This window comes from Hyla sarda, chromosome 4 (assembly GCF_029499605.1).
Source record: "Hyla sarda isolate aHylSar1 chromosome 4, aHylSar1.hap1, whole genome shotgun sequence".
NCBI lineage: Eukaryota > Metazoa > Chordata > Amphibia > Anura > Hylidae > Hyla > Hyla sarda.
The window spans coordinates 124,175,514-124,202,593 of NC_079192.1; the positions used below are offsets into that span (position 1 = coordinate 124,175,514).

Sequence of the window (27,080 nt, forward strand, 5' to 3'; positions counted from 1 at the left end):
GAGGCCAAGTTGAATTGAAGTCCCAAGAAAAATCAGAAACTGGGCCTCCCGCCCAGACAGACTTGTCCCGGTTGACCATCCACCCGAAACGATTCAGGGTCTAGAGAGTGAGATCCACATTCTCTAGTCTGGACTCTGGTGGGAACCTTGATGAGAAGGTCGTCCAGGTAAGGGATCATTGAGACTCCTCTCGACCGCAACAGGGCTATTACTGGCGCAAGGATCTTGGTAAAGACTCGAGGAGCCGAGGCCAGATCAAAGGGGAGGGCTATGAATTGAAAATGCCCCTCCGGAACCGCAAAGCAGAGGTACCGCTGATGACCGGGAAATATTGTAACATGTAGGTAGGCATCCTTGATGATCAACGAAAAAAGAAACTCCCCTAGTTCCATGGATGCCACTACTGAACGGAGAGATTCCATTCGGAAGTGGCGGAGAAGATGACGGTGAGACGCTTGAGGTCAAAAATTGGTCGCACAGAACCCCCTTCCTTGGGGACCACAAAAAAAATTGGAATAAAAAAAACCCTGAAAACATTCCCCTGGAGGAACGGGGACAATGACTCCCTGGGACTGGAGGGCCTCCCGAAACTGCTTTGCCAGAGAAGGAGACCGGGGGGCTCGGGACTTCCTGAATGTGTGTGGTACAGATGTCTCGAAAAAGTAAGAGACAACCTCCCACCCGAGAAAAACCTGCGGGTGGTGGCTTCACTGCGGAAGTGGGATTGCGGTTACCCGATTTGGCCGCAAAACGGCCGGAACGGTTGGTGTCCGACTTCCAAGACGGACGCGCCTGGAACGAAGGAGACCTCTTGTCCCGCGAAGGTGCCTGCCCAGACCCCTTATTGGGGCCAAAGGTCCAAAAGGACCGAAAGGAAGAGAAGCGAGCCTTATTTTGAGGCAACAAGTAACTCTTACCCCCCGTCGCCTCCGAGATAATCTCGTCAAGGCGCTTGTCAAAAAGACAGGTACCAGTAAAAGGAAACTCGGTAAGAGACCTTTTGGAGGCGGCATCCGCATCCCACGCCCTAAGCCACATGGAGCGGAGGAGGGCCGCAAGGAGACCCAAAGCAAAGGCAGCACAACGGACTGACTGCATGGAAGCTGTGCACAGATAGTCCCCAGCTTTAGAGCATTGGAGAATAAAAGCAAAATAGATCCTCTGGGGGGGTATCCCGCCAGGATACCCTCACTGAGTTTTGAGCACCCCACCGAAAGGGCCTTGGACCCCCATGCAGAGGCGAAGGTGGGAAGCAGAGAAGAGCCTGCTGCTTCAGAGGCAAACTTCGCTAAGGACTCCACCTTCTTGACTGTCGAGTCCTTGAAGGCAGCCGCATATGCTAGCGGCAGTGTAGTAGCCTAGAGAGGCGGGAAATTGGTGGATTCACAGAGAGGGGGGAAGCCACCTTGGAGTCAAGGTCCTTGGCGAATGGGTAACGCACTTGAACCCTCTTCATTCCCTGGAACCTCTTGTCCGGATGTTTCCATGCAGATTCCAGAAATTCAGCGTGAGAGCTGAACCCTTGAGGTGCTGGTTGAGCACGATGAAAGGATACTTCAGGAGTCACGTCGAAAGATCCTGGGTCCTCTAAGTGAAAGGTGTCTCTTATGGCCGCAACCAATGAGTTCACCGTTTCAACTGTATCAGAGCGGTCCTCTGAGTCAGATGCCGATTCGGAAGCCTCATCCGCCAGTTCATCCGCCAGAATGTGAACGAGCGGAGGCAGCCCTGGAGGGGGGGGGGGGGGGGGGGGAGACCCTGACCGGGTACGCAGCTCTGGCAAGGCAGAGCGGCGATTCCGGGAACGTCCTCTGGAGGAGCGACGTCTGAGACCAGGTGACATGGGGGGGCGCGAGACCCACGGGGGGACGCCCACGTCTACCTGAAGACTCAATGTAAGAGTCAGAAAAAGCACCCCTAGTACGCTTGTAGAAAAGAGGAGCGGGACCCACTAGAGGGCCTGCACAGGGCAGGCCTCTTCAAGGTAGACACCATGTCACGGGAGGCCTCAGCCACCGAAAGGGAGACTTGAGTCAAGTCAGCAATACACTGGGATAGGAAGAAACCCAGGCTGGAGGGTCAGCCGAATCCACCGGAACTGTAACATCCGGGAAAGCTAGGGGGTCTGGGGGAGCAGTGGAGCAGGCAGAGCCAGTGGGCTCAGCAGAACCAGGCATTTTTGGAATAATATGTCATACAGACAAAATAGAAGACTAGCAGTCTAGTTGTCAGCTTAGAGGGAGGAACAGATGTGTCCCCTGTGACAGTTTTAACCCCAACACTGTAACACTCTGTCCCTGCTGAGAGGAAACTCTGCTCTATGCAGACAGAGGAGAACAAGCTAGCCAATAGCCTGAGAGGGGTGTTCCTGGAGCAGGGGCACTGTCTGATTGGCCCCTGCCACCTGAATCGCGCGCACAGCGCTGATTGGAGGGCGATTCGCGCCTCCAGTAAGCTCCGGCGGCCCTGTGGGCCGAGCTATAGCGCCCCGGCCGCCGAGAAGAACCACAGTAATGGCACCCGCTCCTTGCCCCGAGCACATATGTTAGCCGCATATGCGCCCGCGGGGAAGCGAGCGGGGGCGATACACATATCCGCCGGCAGCCGTCTGCTGCCGAAAGTGAAAGCAAGTCGGCGCTTCATGCGCCCGAACAGTACAAGCGCCGCGGCTGTCAGCCGCATAATAAGCGCCGCAGCTGTAAGCCGCATAGTATAACACACACATGCATAATAAAGTAAACCATACATTCCTCAATATGCCATTGCTCCCCCTTTTTTAGAATAAATAGAGCCCCTAACACAGGCCAGCCCCTTGGACCCTGAAAGGTGGGCCAAAAAAATTTGGGTCTCCAGATGTTGCAAGCCAGCACCTAAAGGGAGAAGAATATACACTCACCTCAGGTCAGAAGAACTTACCTCATGGAGTCTTCTGTGAGGTCTTCAGTCAGCTTTCTGTTACCTGCATCAAACCGAGCTACCATGTGCGAGAGAGGCAAGCAGGGAATAGGGGGACCCGGACCCATGAGGTACAAACCCAGGCGCTGACCGTTGGCGAGAGGGGGTGAACAGCGCATATACGCAATGTCTGTGCCCCCTCAATCGCAATGGGGAAACAGTGAGCAGAGAGTCCCCACCTGAAAACATTCCCTAACTAGAAATGCCTTTATTCCCTCCGGAAGAAGCGCTATTGTGCACAAAATTGCCGGCAGTCGCCTCTGAGCGCCCCACGCTAAGCTTACCTGCCAGTCGGATGTCGTCCTCCTGAGATGAGCTGAACACACAGTACCTGGGCGGCGAGTGCAGGATTGTCTCGGTTTTAGTATTTTGCCTATCTTTACTGTGTATACACTATTAATATATATTTATGTTGATGATTATATTTCAAACTGTACCCGCTGGTTCTCCATTGGCTGGGCACATGTACCGACAATATGACGTCATGGACACACCTTCGGTTTTTGGCACCATTTCTTCACTATTTATACCTGCTAGTCACCAACTAATGTAGATGCTTTTATTCCTGTAATTAATAAAGGGTGATTTCATTCCCGAAAAGAGTCTTGCCTTTTATTTTTTCAATTTAATTTAATTAATTTTTGATTTTTAGGCTGCATCTTTGTCAATAGACAATCGATTATATCACCACTGCTGATATTGGATTTTCTTGTGGTAGCGCAGCATATAGCAGTAATTTTTTTCCCTTCATTTATTTGGTATTATCTGAAAAGTGGCATCTTTGATCATTACAATTTAGTTGCCAACTAATAGTTTGTCTACTCACAGACTAACTAGACTGTCTAAACATATTCCAGATATACTGAACAGCACACCACAGGCTGTGTAAACTCAATCGCCAGATTTGTCAAAGAATTAAACAGTTTTAGTAAATCTGGGCCATTATGTCCATCCTCTTGGTGGCTATACGCAAGTCTTTACAGGCTACTTGTTGAGCACATGTGGTCTAGTCATAAGTTCCATTAGTGGTTATGAATTGTCAACTTTAAGTCTTCTTACCGAACATAATCCTCACATAGCTTGTGAAAATTCTCTCTTTCCGCGTCACATTTAAGGTCATCAAAAAGCTTGTTCAAAAGTACAGAAGCGCTCATTCTTGTTGTCTCCGTCACTGCCAGGCTACCAGGGATTTCTACGAATGAACCTCCAACCTCAAGGATTTTCTTTAAGCCTATGCCAAACAAAGACAACTTTACCACAATCATTTTCAAAACATATTTAGATTTCAATAAAAACTCTTCAGGAAATGTGTCTCAATGTATACAACAAATCTCGCACATTTGTTAAAAATTACATATCACATTTTTTTATCCAGTTATATTTTGGTTGGAAAATAGTTTTTTTTTTAATTCACACTTTAATGCGCAAATATGGCATGTGCAATATGCCATAAAATTGCTGCAAGCTTGCTAATAAATCCCTCCCCCACCCAATGGAGTAAAGTGGAAATAACAAAACAGCATGTATTATGGATAAGGTAGAAAAATGACAGCTTAAAACAATACTAATCTAGGTCTGTGCCACAATTTTATTTGAATATTACAAAATAGTTTATAGGTTCACTTACCATTGTCTATGACCCACAATGTCATGCCATTGTTGGGATCACGTAGTGACTTTCGAGGCACTACTTTTATGAGAAGGTTAAGGGAGTTCTCTCTGCCATGTGAAGAGACAGCTGGTTGAGTTAACATTTCTAAGAGATGATGAATCATTGACTTCAGTTCCTTTGAAGGATCTTAAATAAAAGAAAACAGTGTATTCATACATGGTACATACATTTTCATAGTTTTTGCTATATTACTGAAAAGCTTTTTTACCCAAAACTATTGCGCATTCCTTCCCTCGAATATCCTTGGTCATGCCTTCTTTCAGAGAATCAAACATGGCATGCAGGGCACTGCAAGCAGCGAGAGAGACCGGCTCATTGTCCACTGCCATCACTGCACAGAACATCTCCATACCCACAGTGTTCAAGATGGACACTGTCTAGACATACAAGACAAAACTATAAGACATGACCAAGCGTCTCAAAGTACAAAGCTTATTGACATCTTAAGCATGCACTTTGTTGCTATGGGCAAATCAGACCAGACAGTTTTTATTTATTCTCCTTAATGCTATCACAAAAAAGGCAAAATTCCAGGTCATACATTTTAAGACAGACACAAATTTTTGTTTTCACAAAGTTTGCTGCTTCCATTTTTATACTAGCAATTTGCACTGACTTAGATCAGATGAATGGCAATAAATTGCAGCCATTTCTTGCCATGAAAATTAAGGGCTTTTTCATAAATAGAAGAACAGAGCTAATTGATTCCAAAAGTAGCACCATACCCGTCCTCTGGTCATATGTGGAATTTTCTACTTGGATCCATTCGCTTCCATGGAACTGAGCTGCAATACCACACACAACCTGAGGACAGATTTGGTGAAGTTTTGGGAAGAAATCAGTTATGTTTTTGTATTCCGGGATAATGCCTTTAATTTAAGAACATAAAACAGCCACTGGAATACAGACACTGCAGTTTTTGAGCCAAAATCAGAAGTGGATTCAATAGGAAGGAGAAGTAGTAATCCTTCCTTTATATTTCTTATTCCTTTTGAATACACTACTGGCTTTGGAGAGAAGTTCATTGTTGTGAAGAAGGCTTAAAGCCCATTGAAGTATCACCTAGAAAACAGAGCGGTACGACCCCCGCATAAAGCAGCAGCCGAGTTTTTTAGCGTGAGAAATCTCCTTTAAGGCTCAAAAGAAACACAGATATGGTTATTCGATTTGTTAACATTTTGTAATATGTGACATTACAGCTCTAGTATTCTACTACACAAGTTTAGAGTCTTAGAATATAACTCTGGAAAGAAATCTTACTCGGGTCTGGTGACCAGTGCAGAGTCCTACCAGCGTCCTCAATGCAGCCAACATCATGTCAGATTTTTTAGTCTCAAGCATCCGCTGCAGGAGACAAACTCCATCACTCTGAAAAATCTTCTCTGCTCCAGAGTCTTCTCGAGCCAAGACTACCAAGTTCTGTGCTGCCTGCAATTGGAAGATATGTAACTTAGCATCCTACTAGTCCAGTATGATTTCCTTTTTGTTTTCATCAATCACTACCTTCTGTTGTTTTTCAACATCTTTCTCTTCAGGGTCAAGCAAAATACGGAACATCTGGTCCACACGGGAATCTGTAGAGGACATGAACTGAACCTATAGAAAAATAAAGCAGTAATAACATCTAAATACAATGCAGCTATAAAATGACCACAGCTATAAATACTGGAGACTCAATTCCTTACTGTGTGGTCTGTATGGACCAGGACTTCTAATAACCACTTTTTCTTACCTGACAGACCAAGGGGATGCCTCTGTTTTGGTCTCTTAATATTAAAGTTACCATTAAACAAAAAGGAGTTTCTGAACCAGAGCTTGATGCATTCAGAGAAAAGGAGTATGTAGCTTTTAGTCATTTCTGTAAAAACTGTCTCTCCAGCTGCACCATTTCATCAACTAGAGAGTGCTTCACAGGTTGAGAAACACTGGTATAGACAGTACAACAACAAAGCTAACAAGTGTGCTACACGAACCAGAAAACATCAGCCACAAAAAAAAATGCTAAATATTTATTTAAAAAATCTAATTGCAATTTTCAGATATATTCGTGCCTGTGTACACTGAATACCTTTTCTTGCGTCTTGACTCCTAAGTTCCTCACAGCATCCTGAAACACTTTATTTTTTGGTTCCAGAGAGAGACATCTCCGAAGGTCAAGTATCGCCTGCTCCAATTTGCCCAATTTCTCAAAGGCTTGACTTCTCCTGAAGAGAGCCTTCACGTCACCTCCATCCACCTCAATAGCTGTGGAATAAATAAACATAGAAACATAGAATGTGTCGGCAGAGAAGAACCATTTGGCCCATCTAATCTGCCCAATAATCTGAATCCTATCAATAGTCCCTGGCCCTATCTTATCCCATGCATGTTTAAACTCCTTCACTGTATTTACAGAGACCACTTCTGCAGGAAGGCTATTCCATGCATCCACTACTCTCTCTAAAGTAATACCGTACTTCCTGATATTACTGCAGAAACCTTTGTCCCTCTAATTTAAAACTATGTCCTCTTGTGGAAGTTTTTTTTCTTTTAAATGTGCTCTCCTCCTTTACAGTTTTGAGCCCCTTTATGTATTTAACCCCTTAAGGACGCAGGGTTTTTCCATTTTCGCATTTTCATTTTTTCTTCATCACCTTATAAAAATCATAACTCTTTCAATTTTGCACATAAAATTCCATATGATGGCTTATTTTTTGCACCACCAATTCTACTTTGCAGTGACATTAGTCATTTTACCAAAAAATGTATGGCAAAATGGAAAAAAAATTCATTGTGCGGCAAAATTGAAGAAAAATTGTCATTTTGTAACTTTTGGTGGCTTCCGTTTCTACGCAGTGCATTTTTCTGTAAAAATGAATGACACCTTATCTTTATTCTGTAGGTCCATACGATTAAAATGATACCCTACTTATAAAGGTTTGATTTTGTCATACTTATGATTTTTTTTTCAGAACTACATGCAGGAAAATTTATACGTTAAAAATTCTCATCTTCTGACCCCTATAACTTTTTTTATTTTTCCCTGTTCGGGCTGGTATGAGGGATAATTTTAGCCCCGTGTTCTTAAATTTTTATCGGTACCATTTTTGTATTGATCTGACTTTTTGATTGCTTTTTATTCTTTTTTCATGATCTATAAAGTGACCAAAAATACGCTATTTTGGACTTTGGAATTTTTTGGGACTTTGGAATTACGCAATTGACTGAGCGGTTAAATTAACTATATATTTTTATAATTTGGACATTTCTGCACGCGGCGATACCACATTTTTATTTACACAGTTTTTTTTATGGGAAAAGGGGGGGGGGGTGATTCAAACATTTATTAGGGAAGGGGTTAAATGACCTTTATTAACTTTTTATTTTTTTTCATTTTTTTTATTTGCAGTGTTATAGCTCCCATAGGGGGCTATAACTCTGCACACACTGATCTTTTACCCTGATCCCTGCAAAGCTATAGCTTTGCATGGATCAGCGTAATAGGGGCTCGATTGCTCAAGCCTGTAGCTCAGGCTTGGAGCAATCAAACGCCGATCGGACAGGACGGAGCAAGGTGAGGGGACCTCCGCTCGCGCCCTAGCTGATCGGGACACCGCGATTTTATTGCGATAGTCACGATCAGCCCGACTGAGCTGCCGGGAAGCTTTTAGTTTCGTTTTAGATGGGGCAATGGTGCGCGTGGCACAACGATCGGTGCCGCGCGCTATTAGCCCAGGGTCCCGGCTATCATAAGCCGCTGGGACCGACCCGGTATGATGCAGGGTCACGGCGTGACCCCGTTTTAAATACAAGGACCAGGGCATACAGGTATGCCCTGCGTCCTTAAGAGGTTAAAAGTTTCTATGATATCCCCTTTTTCTCTTCTTTCATGCTATCCATGTTAAAGGTCCTTTTAAAGGACCAAACATTTTTCCGTTCTTGCACTCCCGTTCTTTCCTCCTCACCTTTTAAAAATCATAACCCTTTCAATTTTTCACCTAAAAATCCATATGATGGCTTATTTTTTGCGCCACCAATTCTACTTTATAATGACATCAGTCATTTTACCCAAAAATCTATGGCAAAACCAAAAAAATAAAGTCATTGTGTGACAAAATTGAAAAAAAAACAAAACTAAACAAAATGCCTTTTTGTAAATTTTGGTGTTTTCCGTCTCTACGCAGTAAATTTTTCGGTAAAAAGGACACCTTATCTTTATTCTGTAGGTCCATACGATTAAAATGATACCCTACTTATATAGGTTTGATTTTGTCTTGCTTCTGGAAAAAAAAAAAAAAATAAATACATGCAGGAAAATTTATATGTTTAAAATGGTCATCTTCTGACCCTATAACTTTATTTTTCCGCTTACGAGGTGATATGAGGGCTCATTTTTTTGCATCATGCTCTTAAGTTTTTATCGTTATCATTTTTGTTTTGATCGCTTTTTATTCATTTTTTTATGGTATATAAAGTGACCAAAAATACGCTATTTTGGTTTGCTTTAACAATTTACGTATGCGGCGATGACATGTTTGTTTTTTTACACAGTTTTTTTTTAAATGGGGAAAAAGGGAGTATTTTAAACTTAAAGGGTCACTCTCATTAAAACTTTTTTTGCTACTGCACGCCTTATGGTAAATGAAAAATATTTCTAATATACTTTGTTTAAAAAAAAAAAATGAAGTTTTCTATGTTTTATTTGTGCTTAACCCCTTAAGGACCAATGACGTACCGGTACGTCATTGGTCCTGCTCTTCTGATATAACGCGGGGTTACACAGTAACCCCGCGTCATATCATGGCGGGCCCGGCATCATAGTGAAGCCGGGACCCGCCTCTAATAGCGCGCAGCGCCGATCGCGGCGCCGCGCGCTATTAACCCTTTAGCCGCGCGCTCAAAGCTGAGCCGCGCGGCTAAAAGTGAAAGTGAAAGTTCCCGGCTAGCTCAGTCGGGCTGTTCGGGATAGCCGCGGCTAATCGCGGCATCCCGAACAGCGGGAGGGCCCCTTCCTGCCTCCTCGCTGTCCGATCGCCGAATGACTGCTCAGTGCCTGAGATCCAGGCATGAGCAGTCATGCGGCAGAATCGTTGATCACTGGTTTCTTATGAGAAACCAGTGATCAACATAGAAGATCAGTGTGTGCAGTGTTATAGGTCCCTATGGGACCTATAACACTGCAAAAAAAAAAGTGAAAAAAAAAAGTGAATAAAGATCATTTAACTCCTCCCCTATTAAAAGTTTGAATCACCCCCCTTTTCCAATAAAAAAAAACAGTGTAAATAAAAATAAAAATAAACATATGTGGTATCACCGCGTGCGGAAATGTCCGAATTATAAAAATATATCATTAATTAAACCGCTCGGTCAATGGCGTGCGCGCAAAAAAATTCCAAAGTCCAAAATAGTGCATTTTTGGTCACTTTTTATATCATAAAATAAGTCCTATCAATGCAAAAATGGTACCGTTAAAAACTTCAGATCACGGCGCAAAAAATGAGCCCTCATACCGCCCCATACACGGAAAAATAAAAAAGTTATAGGGGTCAGAAGATGACAATTTTAAACGTATTAATTTTCCTGCATGTAGTTATGATTTTTTCCAAAAGTCCGACAAAATCAAACCTATATAAGTAGGGTATCATTTTAATCGTATGGACCTACAGAATACATATCAGGTGTCATTTTTACCGAAAAATGTACTACGTAGAAACGGAAGCCCCTAAAAGTTACAAAACAGCGTTTTTTTTTCAATTTTGTCGCACAATGATTTTTTTTTCCCGCTTCACCATAGATTTTTGGGCAAAATGACTGACGTCATTACAAAGTAGAATTGGTGGCGCAAAAAATAAGCCATCATATGGATTTTTAGGTGTAAATTTGAAAGAGTTATGATTTTTTAAAGGCAAGGAGCAAAAAACGAAAATGCAAAAACGGAAAAACCTCCGGTCCTTAAGGGGTTAAAAAAGCTCAAGAGCACATTTTCCCCCCAACTCATACACAGACTTTGGCCCAAAGTCCGAACACAGGAAGTGCTGCCTGGAGTGCTGAGGGGGGGGGGGGGGGGGGGGGTCCAGCCTCATCCAATCATAGCTCCTCTCACACATAACTGCCATATGCTGTTGGCTGGACACCCCCCAGCACTCCAGGCGGCACTTCCTGTGTTCGGACTTTGGTCCAAAGTCTGTGTACGAGTAGGGGGAAAATGTGCTCTTGAGCTTTTTTAAGCACAAATAAAACATAGAAAACAAAGTATATTAGAAATATTTTTCATTTACCAGAAGGAGTGCAATAGCAAAAATTAGTTTTAATGAGAGTGCCCATTTAAGTTATTAAATCTTTATTCACTTTATTTTTTGCAATGTTATAGCCCCCATAGGTGACAATAACATGAATTATACAGATTGCAGGCACAGATCAATGTTATTATAGCAGTGTTATCGCCACTTGACTGCTCCTGCCTGGAACTCAGGCACAGAGCAGTCATTCGGCGATCGGACGCGGAGGAGGCAGGTAAGGGACCCTCCTCGTGATTCCTAGCTGATCAGGACCACCGCAGTGAAACCGCAGTGTCCCGATCAGCCCGACTGAGCTGCCGGGAAGCTTTCACTTTAGATGCGGCAATCAACTTTGATCGCCACTTCTAAAGAGTTAATGCCGGACATCTGCCTGAACGGCGATGTCCAGCATTAGCCACCAGTCCTGGCTGCTGATAGCAGCCAGGAGCGTGCGGGTATGATGTGAACTCAGCTCCTGAGCTCGCTTCATAACCCTGCCGTGCCGCAGCACCGTTTATAAACAGGGTTTTGCGGAAAGGGGCTAAATGGCCACTGTTGTATTTAACAAAAACCTTTTTTGTGACAGAGCTCTATAAAATATGTATATTTGTAAATATTCAAGCAACTAACTAAATTTTCAGCTCACCCTCAATGGCCCCAAAGCGCACGGACTGTGCAAGGCAGCACCACTTCAATAAGGAACAAGGAATGGAATGTCCAGCGCGCTGGACATTCCATTCCTTGTTCCTATATTTGAAAATACATTCAATTATTTTTTTTCATTGATTTAACTTAAAACTCGCCTGTATAAAACTGGCCACTAGGGGTCCTCACAAAAGAAGCCCACGCCGATCTCTGCCTGTGTCTATATGAAAACTCAAGTGGCAACACTCCTGGTCTGTCGGAATACAGGAAGGGTGGGCTTTAGAAGGCTCTGTGTGCACTCCGGCATGTCACTCAGCACAAGGAGAAACAGAGGGAGGCATGTATTCCCACGCTGGGCATCATGCTGCTGCTGCTCATCCGTCACAGGTACTGACTGGGGTTGTAGCGCTATCACAGTGAGAGTACACGGCTGGTTGTGATTTGTAGTCCCATTATGCAATATGTAAGAGGAACAGAGGATTATATATATATATATATATATATATATATATATATTTACCCTCTGCTCCTCTTTCATATTGCATAAGATACTGTGTGTAGGGGACTATAAATCCCAGCCAGGCATGCATTAAGAGGATATAGATATATATTTTTGTTATCTTTGCTCCTCTCACATATTGCACGGCTGGCTGGGATTTATAGTCCCCTACACACAATATCTCATGCATTATGAAAGGGGAGCAGAGGATAATTATATATACCGTGTCTGGCCGGGGTTCAGCCACTAGCCGATTATCTGTTTTTGCCGACCAGATTCTCCGCCCCTATGCAACCAAAGCCAAGTCATACTTACGTGACACAACCGATTTTTTACATAAGATCAGTTTTCAGTCACCATTCCTAAGGATACCATCATTGCCACTTTGGACATGGTCAGCCTGTACACCTCCTCCCACATGATGGGGGTGTGCATGCTGCCAGGTCCTCAGGTGCTTCTGATTTCTCTGTTCAACAAACAGAGTTCATCATTACATTATTGGAATTGATTCTACATAACAATTATTTTGTTTTTAATTACATCTTTTACCTTCAATCCTCTGGCACCGCAATGGGCATTCACGTGGCGCCCATGTATGCGAATGTGTACATGGCAGTGCTAAGGATAACTTTGTCTATGCGTCCCACCACTCCAGCCATGTGCTGGGGTGGTGGCGCTATATTGATGATGTGTTCCTGATATGGACAGGATCTGAGGCTGAACTGGAGGCTTTTCATCTCTATCTGAATTCAGTAGACTCCAATATCAAATTAACTTTGTCATCATCATATTCTACTGTCCACTTCTTAGACACAAACGTGTCAATTGTGGAAGATAAATTAGTGACCAGTTTATATGTCAAACCTACAGATTGCAACTCGTTGCTGCATTATAGCAGCAACCATCCCAGGCCAATGGTGCAATCTTTACCAGCAAGCCAAATGATCCGGGCAAGATGCATCATTGGCTTGGATGAACAGGTTGAACCCGCCTTGAACCAAATGGTACACAACCTTCAAAAGCGTGGTTATCCACGCAAATTATTCACTCAATGTAAATCTAAGGTTAAAAACATGGATAGGAGTAAACTAATGACAAACTCGGACTCTAAAGCAAAACCCCGGGTACCTTTTATTTCTACATTTGAAGACCACTCAGCACAGGTATCGTCTATTCTCAATAGACATTGGAATATTCTCAAATCCAGCTTTCCGGAGATCCCGGACTTCGACCATCTGCCATTATTGTCCTATCCGAGGCCTGCCAACCTGAGGGACAAGATGGTCAAGTCCGATGTCTCCTTGAAAATTAATCCCCAAAAATATCTAACGGTATGTAACAAGAGTTCCTTCCCCTGTTGTCATTGTGTGAACATATGCTGAAGGGCTCCACATTCACCCATCCACAATCTGGGAAGGTTTATAAACTAAAACATTACCTGACCTGTACCTCAGATTTTGTAGTGTATGTCTTGACGTGCCATGTGGTCTACTCTATGTAGGAGAGACCACATGGGACTTCAAGGCTAGATTTTACTACCACCGCTACACCATACGGAAGTGCCGCATGGACCTGCCCGTCTCTAGGCACTTCATCGAAGCCAAACATACAGAAAGGGACCTAAAATTTGTACTACTAGACTATGTACCTCCAATCAAACGAGGTGGAGACAGAGTAAGCCTCCTCAAACGTAGGGAGCTTAAGTGGATCTTCGATCTACGATCTCTGAAACCAGAGGGGCTAAATGTGGATTTTATTAAATGTTCCCCTGGAAATACATGAAGTGACCATGACTATGTTACAAATAGTTTTCTTCTTTTTTATATATTTTTTCAGGGCGACAGTTGGGCTGGCAACTAGAACCCCCCCCCCCCCCCCCATGACACTCCCTCAACAAAATGATTTTGCTTACTGTGAAGTATAAGTCACTATGCACTCTTTTATCCCCCTTAAAAAAATAAAAATCTATATTTCTCCATTTCAAAAAAATGTTCTACATTGTTTTATTTCTCTAAATTTTGTTCTAAAAATGTTTCTCTTCAATTTAATTCCCTCGTTTTTCATTTAATTTTTTTTATCATTTTCATTTATTTTTATTATCTTCATGTATTATATTTCTTTTTTGTATCTTTATTTTTTTTATTATTATATTATTATTTTTGATCTATATATCAAGGTCACTGCCATGTGACTAGGATGTGGTGTCCATCCAACGCGGAAGGCCCCTCCATATTGCAGGTTGATCCACCTGGTCTATATGTAAAATAGTGAGGTGTTGAGAGTCCGGTCCATGGCCCCCACTGTAATTTTCCGGATGACAAGCTGGTGCATAACCTGCGCCAGCTTAGACCCCGGACGTTTGGACCCATATGGGTGATGCCATCGGGGTCTATACGATAGAGTGGGGGCAGACCAATATACACACCCAATAAAAATATATGAGATGGTTGTCCACTGGGTGGCCTGCATTTGTTATTTTTATTAATATTTTGTATTTATATTTTTTTATTTCTTTAATTTGTTATTTTTTGTTTCTTATTTTTTCCTTCTTTTACCTCTATTTATCTTGCTGTCATTAAATAATTTCCTTGTTCTGGCACTTTACATACATTCCCTCTACACGAATAGGGATCACTTGCCCTTTGCTGATATGGCTCCTGTGGTGGGTCCGGTTGATGCTGTGGCGCTGCGCGTCATGTGACCGGCTGACCTGGTGCCCTATTGGCTTTATTTCTCTAGTTGCCCATTACCAATATGGCTCCCGTTGGAGTCTGGCGTGGCGGTGCGCATGTGCCGCATACTTTACGATGATGCGCATCACGTGACCGGCTGCCTCGGAAGCCTATTGGCTCTAGCTCTCTCACTTCCTGCAACACAGACACACCGGCATGGCGTTTAGCCTCCATTACTGGGGATGGATCATGTGAGTGTTCTGCCATAGCCCCTGACCCCTTTTTATCTATGAATTATGTATAATTTAGTAATTAATTGGTCTGTGTATCTTTTTTCATGCGGTCTGCACATCTGCACCATAACACCGATGCACAAATGTCTGGGCGGACACATCCGTCCCTTATATTAATGCACCTTATTGCACTTACACTTTATTGTACTTTTTTTTATGCTGTGTTTATTGATTTTTACTGTACACTTGATTGTTCAATTTGGATTGTGCATTTAAAACTTCCTATTGTGGTCACTTCACATGCTTGAAAAAGGCTGCACAGGCAGCCGAAACGTTGCTCCTGTTTTTGTATGGAATAAAAGCCACCTGTTTTTTCCCACACATTTGGAGTGCTGCGACCATCTGCTTTATCCTGTATTTTGGGTCCGTGACCTGGACAAACTAGTTGCTTGCACCTGGCTACTGCTGCAAAGATCCTTTTGCCCTGGATGTGCTGCCCTTCCGCTATATTATATATTATATATATATATATATATATATATATATATATATATATATATATATATATATATATATATATATATATATATACATATACATATACACACACACACATACATACACACACACACACACACACACACACACATATACACACACACACACCGCTATCCCAGTCAGAGTCAGTGCACACCTGGCTGGGATTTCTAGTCCCCAACACACATTAATTTATTCAATATGAAAGAGGAGCAGATGATATATATATTGTGTGTATATGTGTATAGTGAACTACAAATCCAGAGAGGAAAGGGTTACAGAGCAGCCTGCAGTGATTGGCTGACTGCCAGGCTTGCTGGAGACTCAGCGACACACAGTAAGGGAGGAAGTCTAGTCATGTAGAGTGAGGGCAAGAGAGGGACACGCCCCCTGCCAGAGAGAAGATGAGAACTCAGACTGCAACTGATGTAAGCCGTTTTTAATAGAAATATAGGGGCTAAACACATAAAACTTAGACGTACATGATCAGGGTGAGGTACTGAGCAACAACAGTTTTTATATTTTTTGGCGGATATGATAGGTACGCTTTAACCTTTCCTGGTAAGTTTTATCCTGCAATCCATGTACTAGTTTAGCAGCTCTTCTCTGAACTCTTTCTAGAGTATCCATATCCTTTTGGAGATACAGTCTCCAGTACTGCGCACGATACTCCAAGTGAGGTCTCACCAGTGTTCAGTACAGCGGCATGAGCACTTCTCTCTTTCTACTTCTTATACTTCCCCTATACATCCAAGCATTCTGCTAGCATTTCCTACAGATATATTACATTGTCTGCCTACCTTTAAGTCTTCTGAAATAATTACTCCTAAATCACTTTCCTCAGATACTGAGGTAAGGACTGTATCACATATTCTATATTCTGCCCAAGGGTTTTCATGCCCCAGGTGCATTATCTTGCACTTACCCACATTAAATTTCAGTTGCCAGAGTTCTGACCTTTCTTCTAGTTTTCCTAAATCCTTTTCCATTTGGCATATCGCTCCAGGAACATCAATCCTGTTACATATCTTTGTGTCATCAGCAAAAAGACATACTTTACCTTGGCATCGAGACCTTTTGTAATATTACTAATGAAGATATTAACCACTTAACCACGCAGGACGTATATTTACGTCCTGCGCCGACTCCCGCGATACAAGGTGATCCCGCGTCATATCGGGTCAGTCCCAGCGGTTAACGACTGGCCGGGACCCGTGGCTAATACCGGACATCACCGATCGTTGTGATGCCAGGTATTAACCCTTTAGATGCGGCGATCATAGTTGATCGCCACATCTAAAGTGAAAGTAAACCCTTCCCGGCAGCTCAGTCGGGCTGATCGGGACCACTGCGGTGAAACCACGGTGTCCCGATCAGCTGTACTGACAGGAGGAGGGTCCCTACCTGCCTCCTCGTTGTCCGATCGTCTATTCACTGCTCAGTGTCTGAGATCCAGGCAGGAGCAATGGAGCGCCGATAACACTGATCAATGCTATGCTATGGCATATCATTGATCAGTGCCTGCAATCAATGTACTGCAAGTTATAGTCCCCTATGGGGGCTATAGCATTGCAAAAAAAAAAAAAAAAAAAGTGTCAAAAGATAGTTAATAAATGTGATTTAACCCCTTCCCTAATAAAAGTTTGAATCACCCTTCTTTTCCCATAAACAAAAAAAAAAAAAAAAAAAATATATGTAAATAAAAAATACATATAAACATATGTGGTATCGTCGCATGCGTAAATGTCAAACTATAAAAATATCTCATTAATTTAACCGCACAGTCATTGGCATACACATAAAAAGCGTAGTTTTGGTTACTTTTTATACCATTAAAAAAATAAATAAATAAAATAAAAAGTGATCAAAAAGTCCCATCAAAACAAAAATGGTACCGCTAAAAACTTCAGATCACAACGCAAAGAAGCCGATTTTTTTGTACTCCGTAAAATCTCTTCCTCGTAGCCTTCTTGGGGGACACCTATTACTGATGGGGTATATGCTCTTGCCACTAGGAGGCGCTGACACTTGGAAAAAAAACTTGAAGTGAGGTAACCAGTTTTGTCACAAAGCAGTAGGATAAGCCCACAAAGAAACATGTCCGAAGGACACTAGAAAAGAATCTCTGATAATAAAAAAAAAAAAAAAAACGAAAAGATTATCCAGACAAAAAAAATTTGAAGAATTGGGTGGGTGTGGTGTCCCCCAATGAAGGCTAGGAGAAGGATTTTATGGTGAGTACAAAAAAAAAAATCTACTTTTCTCTGTCGCTCTTCATTGGGGAGGCACCTATACTGATGGGATGTACAAAAGCAGTCCCTGGGGTGGGAAAGAACAACCACCAGAGGAAGGGAATCATTCCGGAGACTGAACGCCAGACTCCAAAAGGCTCACAGACAAGACCCTGGGCCAAAAGGCAACCGAGGCCTGAAACTGCGGGTCACTAAAGCCCGAGAAAAACAGGAGGGCTGACCAGAAAATAAGGCACGCCACAGCAGTCTAGGAGAGTGCCCAAGTCGGCCCCTGTGACTTATTTGTCTTAACTTTAGACAGCAAACGTAGAACTTTACTCTGTAAAGACATATGCATCAAACAATTCAGTCTTCCTCCCTAATTGATGTCCTTTTCCTTCTGTAAAAACTGAACAGAAGTATTCATTAAAGGAGATGTCCTGTGCGGATTATTCTTATTCCATCCTGCCCGGGCTGCAAAGAGAAAACAAACTTACCTTCCTACATTCCCCCGGAGCTCCGCAACAGCTGATGTCCCGCCTCGGCCGGTGATAGCCCGGGACGTCACACAGCGATTCAGCCTAAGTGAAGTAGTAAGTAGCCAGCCCGGACGACAGATCAGCTGTAGCGGAGCTCCGGGGAAACATAGGAAGGCAAGTTTGCCTTTTCTTTTTTTTGCAGCCCGGCAGGATGGAATAGGAAGTCTGCACTGGACATCTCCTTTAAGGCAGTCCGCTAGCCCTTTATTCTCTTCTACATACCTTCCTTTGTTTGTTTTTAATTTAGTTATTCCTTGTTTTAATTTCCTTCGTTCATTTATATATTTGAAGAATGCCTTCTCCCCTTTTTTCACAGACTGAGCTTTAGAAGTTCTTATAACTTGCATGGCCTCTTTCTGCCTAATCTTGTACATTATATATATATATATATATATATATATATATATATATATATATATATATATATATATATATATATATATATATATATATAGTTACTAAATGCTAGCTTTTAGATTTTTATGATTTTGGCCACTCCTGCTGAGTACCACAGTGGTCTCTTCCTTTTTCTGCTTTTACTAACAAGTCTAATGCAATTTTCTGTTGCCTTCAATAATGCATCTTTTAAAGGACATCAGCAGAAAAATAAAACGTATCCCCTATCCACAGGATAGGGGATAAGTGTTTGATCGTGGGGGGGGGGTCCGACCACTGGGACCCCAGCGATCTCCTGCAGGGGCCACGGCTCTCCCATGCAGGAGGCGTGCCGGCCACAGAGTGACATCACGGCCGACACGCCTCCTCCATGTATCTCTATGGGAGAGGAAGAGGAGGCAGCATTCGTGCTTCCCCACCGATCCCGTAGAACTGTATGGGAAGGGAGCATACCGTCAACCTCTTTATGCACATTGGCCGCTCACATAGAGCGGCAATGCGTGGACCCATTTGGAAGATCATGGAGGGGGGGGGGGGGGGGGTCATGTGGATACGGGATAAGTGTTATTTTGCTGCATATGTCCTTTAAGTAGTCCCAATAATGGCACTGGGTAGATCACTGCACTGGGACACATTGTTAGATACAGTACTGTGTGTAAAAAAAATAAAACACATGGGTTTGGTGCATGCCGAGAGCTATTAAAGGTAAAATTTGAAGAGATGAAAAGTAGATTTTTATACTTACTTTAAAATCTATTTCATGGAGCCTCATTGGGGGACACAGGAACCGTGGGTATATGCTGTTTGCCACTAGGTGGCTGACACTAGGCAAAAAAGGAAGTCAGCTCCTCCTGGCAGGATATACCCGCCCACTGACTCTGAGCTAATCAGTTTAGTCCCAAAGCAGTAGGAGAGAGCCAAAGAGAAAAACATTGTTGTCCGAGGAACAACCCAGACCAAAAAATAAAATAAAAATAAATAAATACAACCAAGCCCCTCTCTGAGAGACAACCAAACTTGGAAACCAACAACAACTGATGGGTGGGTGCGGTGTCCCCCAATGAGGCTCAGAGAAATAGATTTTACAGCAAGTATAAAAATCTACTTTTCTCGGTCGCCTACATTGGGGAATACAGGAACCATGGGACATCCTAAAGCAGTCCCTGGTGTGGGAAAAACAAAATCCCAGCAAGTGGATGTCAGGCAGAAGACTGAGCCACCGCCGCCTGCAGAACCTTTTGACCAAGCCCCGCATTGGCAGATGCAAAAGTGTGCACCTGATAAAACTTGGCTAAAGTGTGTACGGAAGACCAAGTGGCCGCCTTGCACACCTGCATAGCAGAAGCCCTGTTCCGGACCACTCAAGAGGCCCCTACAGAGCGGGTAGAGTGAGCAGTAACTCAAAAGGGTGGAACCTTCACAGTGCCGAAAAGAAGAAGTGACCGACAAATAGGCCTTGAGGGCCCAAACTAGGTGCAGCTTATGGAGGGAGTGTTCCCGAGGGTGGGAAGGGTTGGGGCAAAAAGGAGGGAAGAATGATGTCCTCATTCAGGTGGAAGGAGGAAGCCACCTTGGGCAGAAAGGAGGGAACCGGACGAAGTACCACTTTATTCATGTGAAGAATGAGAAAAGGGAGAACGGCAGGAAAGGGCCGCCTATTCCGAGACCCTCCGAATAGAGGTGATGGCCACGAGGAAGGCTACCTTCCAGGAAAGGAAACTAAGAGAGACTTCGGAGAGGTTCAAAGGGAGACTCCTGCAAGGCGGACAGCATCAAGTTCAGGTCCCAGGGAGGGGGGGGGGGGGGGGGGGGGGGGTGGCCTCGACCTGTAAGGAGTAGCCTCGTGGGCCACCCCTTGAAAAAAGGTTCAGACATGAGAGTCGGATGCCAGAGGCCATTGGAAAAGTATAGAGAGCATGGACACTTGAGTGCCAGGCGCGATTCTAAACTGGCCTGCAAGAAAGACAGGAGGATAGGGAGAGGAAAAACTGTGGGAGACAGAGACTGGGCACCAGTGAAAGTAAGCCCGCCAAGTACAATGATAAAGCCCGGCCGAAGAGGCCTTCCAGGCGCGTAGTATAGTGCGGATAACTTGAGCCGAAAACCCTTCGGCCTTCAAAATCATGGTCTCAACCGTCACATGCAGCGGAAGTGATTTCGGGTGGCAAAAGGGGGCCACGGAGAGAGAAGATTGGGCCAATCGGGAAGACACATGGGAGTGTCCGCAAGAAGGTGAACGACGTCCGCGGCCAATCCGGGGTTGAGAATCGCAGAGACACCTTCCGCCTTGAGCTTCTGGAACACCTTGGGAAGAAGAGGAAGTGGAGGGAAGAGGCGATGTCTGTCCAAGGAATCACTAGCGCGTCCAAGGCAAGTGCCAGAGGGTCCCGGGATCTGGGCACAGAGAGGGACCTGACGGTTCCGGCAGGACACAAACAGGTCTAAGTCCGGAGTCCCCCAGTGGGAGCATATCACTGCAAACTCCTCCAGATGGAGATACCACTACCGGAGTTGGCTGTGGTGCGACTGAGAAAGTCCGCCTCCCAATTGTCCACTCCTGTAATGTGGACTGCCGAAATTGAGGGAACGTGGCACTCTGCCCAGGCAAGAATCCTGGCTGCTTCTGCCATTGCCAAGGCACTGTGGGTGCCCCCCCCCCTAGGGATTTATATATGCCACGGCTGTGGCATTGTCCATCTGGACAGGAAACGCCCAAAGGAGGGACTCCCAATGCCAATGGCATAGGAAAATCGCCCTCAGTTCCAGAACATTGATTGGGAAATGGGACTCCCGGGAGGACCATCCTGTCCTGGACCATCCTGTCCTGGTACACTCCTCCCCAGCCAAGGAGACTCGCATCGGTCGTCAAGATAAGCCACTGGAGGGAGAAGGAAGGAACGACCCCCCCCGGAGAAGAGGGGACTGAAGCCACCAAAGCAGGAAGTTGTGAATCCCCTAGGAACAACCAGATGGGGCGATGAGCTAGGAGAGACTTGTCCCTTTGGGACAGGATGGCCAGTTGCAGGGGACAACACCTGAACTAGGCAAAAGTTGGTGGATGATGGGAGTGATACTTATCCTGAGGCTGAAATACTCACCTAAGGTGTCTTCAGCCGGTATGGTGCTGCGCTGCATCATGCCAGGCCGCAAAAGGCAGGGCAAGCAAGGGCCAGATGGGGACCCGGACCCAGGGTCGACCCAAAAAAATGATGAGCGGGGCTAATGGTTCATACCTTATGTGCCGTGCCCCTGCTTCGCAAGTGGGAGACCAGGCAGCACCATGCTCATGTCATCCCAACCTATGAAAATAAAAAAAGGAGAAAAAAAGCTAACTGGAGCTATCAAGAAAAAGACAATAAAAGAACAAAGAGCCATGTCTGCCTCATACTGACACTAAGCTAAAACTGATTAGCTCAGAGTCAGGGGAGGGTATATATCCTGCTGGGAGGAGCCGACTTCTTGTTTTGCCTTGTGTCAGCCTCCTAGTGGCAAGCAGCATATACCCACGGTTCTTGTGTCCCCCAATGTAGGCGACCGAGAAAACAAAAAACATTTGTTGTAACAAATAGCATGTAACTTTAAAAAGGTCACTTCTACTAACCTTTAGAAGCATCCTCTTCAGCTTTAACATAATCCTCCTGTAAAACATGGACAGGTATTACACTGGCTTGGTGATATTTATTGACAATACTGGTTTAGGCCAAAACTATTCTTGCAATGCAGTGTCAGTTTAATAGGGAAAAAGTCATACTGGCAATGCTACTAGGGCAGTGTGAGGCAACAGCGTTAAAGGGGGTTAGCCAATATAAGGTGAGTTATTAAGTGTCATACAGTAATAGACATACTCATCAAGGATCTGTACATGTGTTGGTGGTAAACAGCCATGTCCTGTGTCCCCCATCACGATGCTGGCTTATGTTTTTGGGAACGGATTACCTTCTGTTTCTGTGGCCTCCCTTAGACTACGATCCCCAGGATCCTATCTTTCAGGGTGGGAGGTGACTTATTTCCCTCCCACATATCGGTCGCCCCACCCATTGCAGCACCGCACAACTTGACACACAAGCTGTGGATCTGTAGTTTGATGATATGCGCCAGTAACATCATCAGGAGCTGGCTACACACACACACACACACACACACACACACACACCATACAAAGTAGCCAAGACCCCTTTTAGCACCTGACTTGTGATGCATTGTCTCAGGGAGCTGTACCAGGTCAAGTAGGGTTTTGAGGTAATAGTAATGTATACTTCATATTTTCTGTTTTGAATCCTAAGAGAATAAATGTGTTTTCAATTTGAACTGGCACACAGGCCATCCCTATCCTATAAACGGTCACCATCAGAGTTATCACTGTACAGTATGCGTAGCGCTCACATGAGCCCATTATATAATATCTGCCTTCCCTTATGGGTTCCTTATGGTCTGACAGCCAAGAAACCAATTCACAGTTATATACTCTTCAGTTTATTCAGCGTTTGAATTCCCCTTAAAGGGGTACTCCGGTGCTTAGACATCTTATCCCGTATCCAAAGGATAGGGGATAAGATGCCTGATCGCGGGAGTCCCACCACTGGGGACCCCCGGGATCATGCACGCGGCACCCCGTTTGTAATCAGTCCCCGGAGCGTGTTCGCTCCGGAACTGATTACCGGCGACTACAGGGCGGGCGCCCCCCCCCCCCCCCCGTGTGATGTCACGCTCCGCCCCTCAATGCAAGCCTACGGGAGGGGGCATGATAGCTGTCACGCCCCCTCCCGTAGGCTTGCATTGAGGGGCGGAGCGTGAAATCACATGGGGGGGGGCGGAGGTGTGACATCACATGCCGCCCACCCTGTAGTCGCCAGGAACACGCCAGCGAGCCAGCGAACACGCTCCGGGGACTGATTACAAACGGGGTGCCGTGTGCATGATCCCGGGGGTCCCCAGCGGCGGGACTCCTGCGATCAGGCATCTTATCCCCTATCCTTTGGATAGGGGATAAGATGTCTAAGCACCGGAGTACCCCTTCAAAGAGAATCTGTGGCGTCCCCAGACATTTTCATTTGTATTGAAAGTTTAGGGTGCCCAGAGTCTAGGAGTGTATTCAATTAATTTGCCCCTATTCAAGATATGAATGTTTTTGTACTTTGTCAGTGAATCTGTCAGATGGGCATACCGTTTATTACAATACTGTGTGCTGATGCTAAAGTGATTTACATGAGGGGCATGCTGGAGCTGGTTGTGTGATCTTAGGCAGCAGGTTAGTATGAGATCTATCATAAGATCCTGCAAGTGTAGTGAATGATGGGATAGTAGTACCTGCAGAATTATTTGCTCTTTAGATCCCTCATGTTGTTTCAGCTCCCCAGAGAGGGACAAGTGCAGCACAAGATCCCAGCTCACAGTTCCATGCTAAAAGAGACTTAGTGTAGAGGCTGTGGGTCCATGCAGGTGTGTACAGCAGAAGCCATAACATGAGCTCTGTACTGCCATGACCTTTACACTACAAATCATTCTCAGGTCCTGGCAGTACAGAGCTCATACTGTGTACATTTCAGTGTACAGCTATTGCTCCAGCAAGGATCTGCAGCCTCTACACTACAAACCTTTTTAGCATGGGACTGTGAACTGGGATCTGGTGCCCGTATCCTGCAATGAGTAGGATTGGGCAGCGAGCCAGGGAGAGAGGCACACAGCTGCACACTTCTCTCTGATCTAGTTATAAGTGGAGGTCTCCGCATTAAAAATCTGACTGATCAAAATTTTTGACAAAAAATAAAATAAAAAATTATAAATATTTTAATAAATAATAAATATAAATATTTATTTATATTACTGTAATGCTTTAAAGGGGTATTCCAGGATTTTTTTTCTCAGCCTTTGAGCCCCTGATGCCAAGTTATAACACTGTGTAATTTTCTTCTATTAACCCTGTGCGCTGCTTTTCCCATTCTCAAGCACATGACCCACACCTGGAAGTGCCATAGTGCAAGTATTTTTATTTTACTGTTGTCTCTGACCTTTCAGAGCATTCCATATGGCCAGAAACAATATGACATATGTGGGAGATTTATCAAAACCTGTGCAAACGAAAAGTTACCCAGTTGCCCATGGCAACCAATCCGATTGCTTCATTCATTTTGCAGAGGTCTTGTTAAAAATGAAAGAAGCAATCTGATTGGTTGCTATGGGCAACTCCGCAACTTTTCCTCTGGACAGGTTTTGATAAATCTCCTCCATGGTCTCCAGGGGCATGGCTAATCTGAAGTAGGTGGGTGGATAGCATTACTTCAGTAAATCCCTCCCACCCTGCTATCCACCCATCCACTACAGCATAACCACACACCCTGGAGACCATGTGACTTATGAAATATTGTCTTGACACATGGAATGATAGGAAAGGTTAGAAACTACAGTGGAGAAAAAAAGCCTTGCACTACAGCACTTCCTGGCATGGGTTCTGTGCATGAAAACAGGACAAAGTGGTTCACGTAGGTACTAGAAGCATATTACACAGTATTACAACTTGGCATCATGAGCTCATAGACTGAAGAAAAAAATAAATAATGGAATACCCCTTTAAAAGTTCCTATTTTTTTTTCCTATGGTATTTTGTTTTATTTCTCTTTTTGTCAACAAAAAGGATTCAGTCCTTTAGGACTGTATTTTCACTAGGCCTCAATGACGCTGGGTCCATAGGGATCTAATGGAACATGGCTGCAGTAAACAAATTAAGTGGTGGGATGGTGCGATCTAAACTTTTGACGTGTCAAAAATTGTCAACATGCAGCAACGCTTTACAAGGAGTAGTGCAGTGAAACATAATTTATCCACTAGCCAAAAGGATAGGGGATAAGTTATAGATCACGGGAGGTCCAATCACTGGGACCCCCCGCAATTTCCTGAACGGGGCCCAGGCAGTCACAGCAGACACACCCCCTCTATGGGATACATGGAGGGGGCATGTTGGCCGCTGCCCCGTGTGGGTGTTGGCAGGCCCCGCTCCAGCAGACTGTCAGGGCCCCGTTCAGGAGATCACGGGGGGATCCCAGCGGTCGGACCGCCATGGTCTATAACTTATCCTCTATCTTTTGGATAGAGGATAAGTTATGTTTCACTACAGAATTCCTGCTTACAGCAGCCTCCTCCAGAATCCATAGTATGAACTATACAGAAGAATCAATCGTGGGCTGTTGCAAGCAAATTCTGTAGTGTGAACGGACTCTTACAGAGGGAACTCCATTCGCTGCAATGCATAGTTAGTGTAAGGTGTTTCTGTGACACACATGCAGTTATATATAGCTGCCTGTATATACGCACCAGCTTCAGGTAGCAGGCGGAGCGGTTGCGGTGTAGTATGGCGGCATCCTTCTTATCAGCAGACAGCCTGAGCGCCTTGGTATAACAGGACAGTGCGGTTTGGTAATCTCCAGACTTGAAGTGCTTGTTCCCATCTTCTCTGAGGTTTTCGGAATTCATCTACCGGAGGCAGAAACATAAAGACATTAAACAAACTCAGGCAGCAACTCTTCTTCTAGCGTTTCCCAAACAGGGTGCCTTCAGCTGTTGCAAAACTACAATTCCCAGCATGCCCGGACAGCCGTTGGCTGTCCGGGCATGCTGGGAGTTGTAGTTTTGCAACAGCTGGGGAGTTGGGAAACACGTTTATAATAAGGGCAGACTAGATGGGACATGTGGATTCTTGCAATGTTCAAATAAAAATGTAACAAAAGTCGCAGTACTATCGCATGTAAACCGCACCTTTCCCGTCCCTGTGCAGATCCAGAATCCTTATTCGTTTATGAGGAGTCAATGACAACTTCTCCCCTAACTTCTCAGTGTAGGCATAAAAACCACCACATAACGCACTAAGCACTACATATCCCCGTCTGTACACATCCACAACCCCCCACCGCTTTTCCCGTCCTGACCTTGTCCGTGTTGGTCTCCCCCATCTTCCAGTAACGATGAAGGCCTCACCCGGAGCCGCGGTGTTTCCTAGCTGCTGCCCCGCCGTCTCCTCACCTTCTTCGGATCTCTAGATGCACTTTCTCCGCCCGACCCCGCCCACCGTGACGTTACATGAGCGCCTGCCAATACCTAATATGGTAGTGCCTGTTCTCAGGGAACACCGCCTGTGCCCGGCTTCCTAGTGTCCCTGGAGGCTTACAGGAACCGCACTGTTTACTATGGGACATTATATATAATGAAGAGCTATGGAGGAGGAGGCATTCCAGTGTCACTGATGAAGCAGTGCTGAGTTTGTCATTTAGTGAAACCTGCAGTGTTGTGCCCTCTCAGGACATGTGTAGCTACCTGTCAAATCTCCCATCAAAACCATCTACAGCAGTGTTCCGCCAAGGGTGCTTCCAGCTGTTGCAAAACTACAACTCACAGCATGGCTTTCCAGGCATTTTAGGAAAGTTTAGCTTTGCAACAGCTGGAGGCACACTTTG

At 44.7% G+C, this 27,080-nt stretch overlaps 1 protein-coding gene across 4 annotated transcripts in view; it reads right to left on the reverse strand.

The window, feature by feature from the left end:
- The window catches only part of UNC45A (unc-45 myosin chaperone A), a 67,137-nt gene extending 40,347 nt beyond the window's left edge, over nt 1-26,790 (reverse strand). Inside the window, exons 1-9 of one of the 4 annotated variants that reach the window (XM_056572032.1) lie at nt 26,725-26,790; nt 25,945-26,103; nt 22,238-22,274; nt 6,696-6,871; nt 6,131-6,223; nt 5,888-6,055; nt 4,836-5,004; nt 4,583-4,753; nt 4,015-4,186 (exon numbers count right to left, since the gene is read on the reverse strand). In XM_056572032.1, coding sequence (XP_056428007.1) covers nt 4,015-4,186; nt 4,583-4,753; nt 4,836-5,004; nt 5,888-6,055; nt 6,131-6,223; nt 6,696-6,871; nt 22,238-22,274; nt 25,945-26,103 — 1,145 coding nt within the window. In that variant the 5' untranslated portion in view covers nt 26,725-26,790. The other 3 variants (XM_056572029.1, XM_056572030.1, XM_056572031.1) reach the window with 3 other exon arrangements.
- Nucleotides 26,791-27,080: the final 290 nt, after the last annotated feature.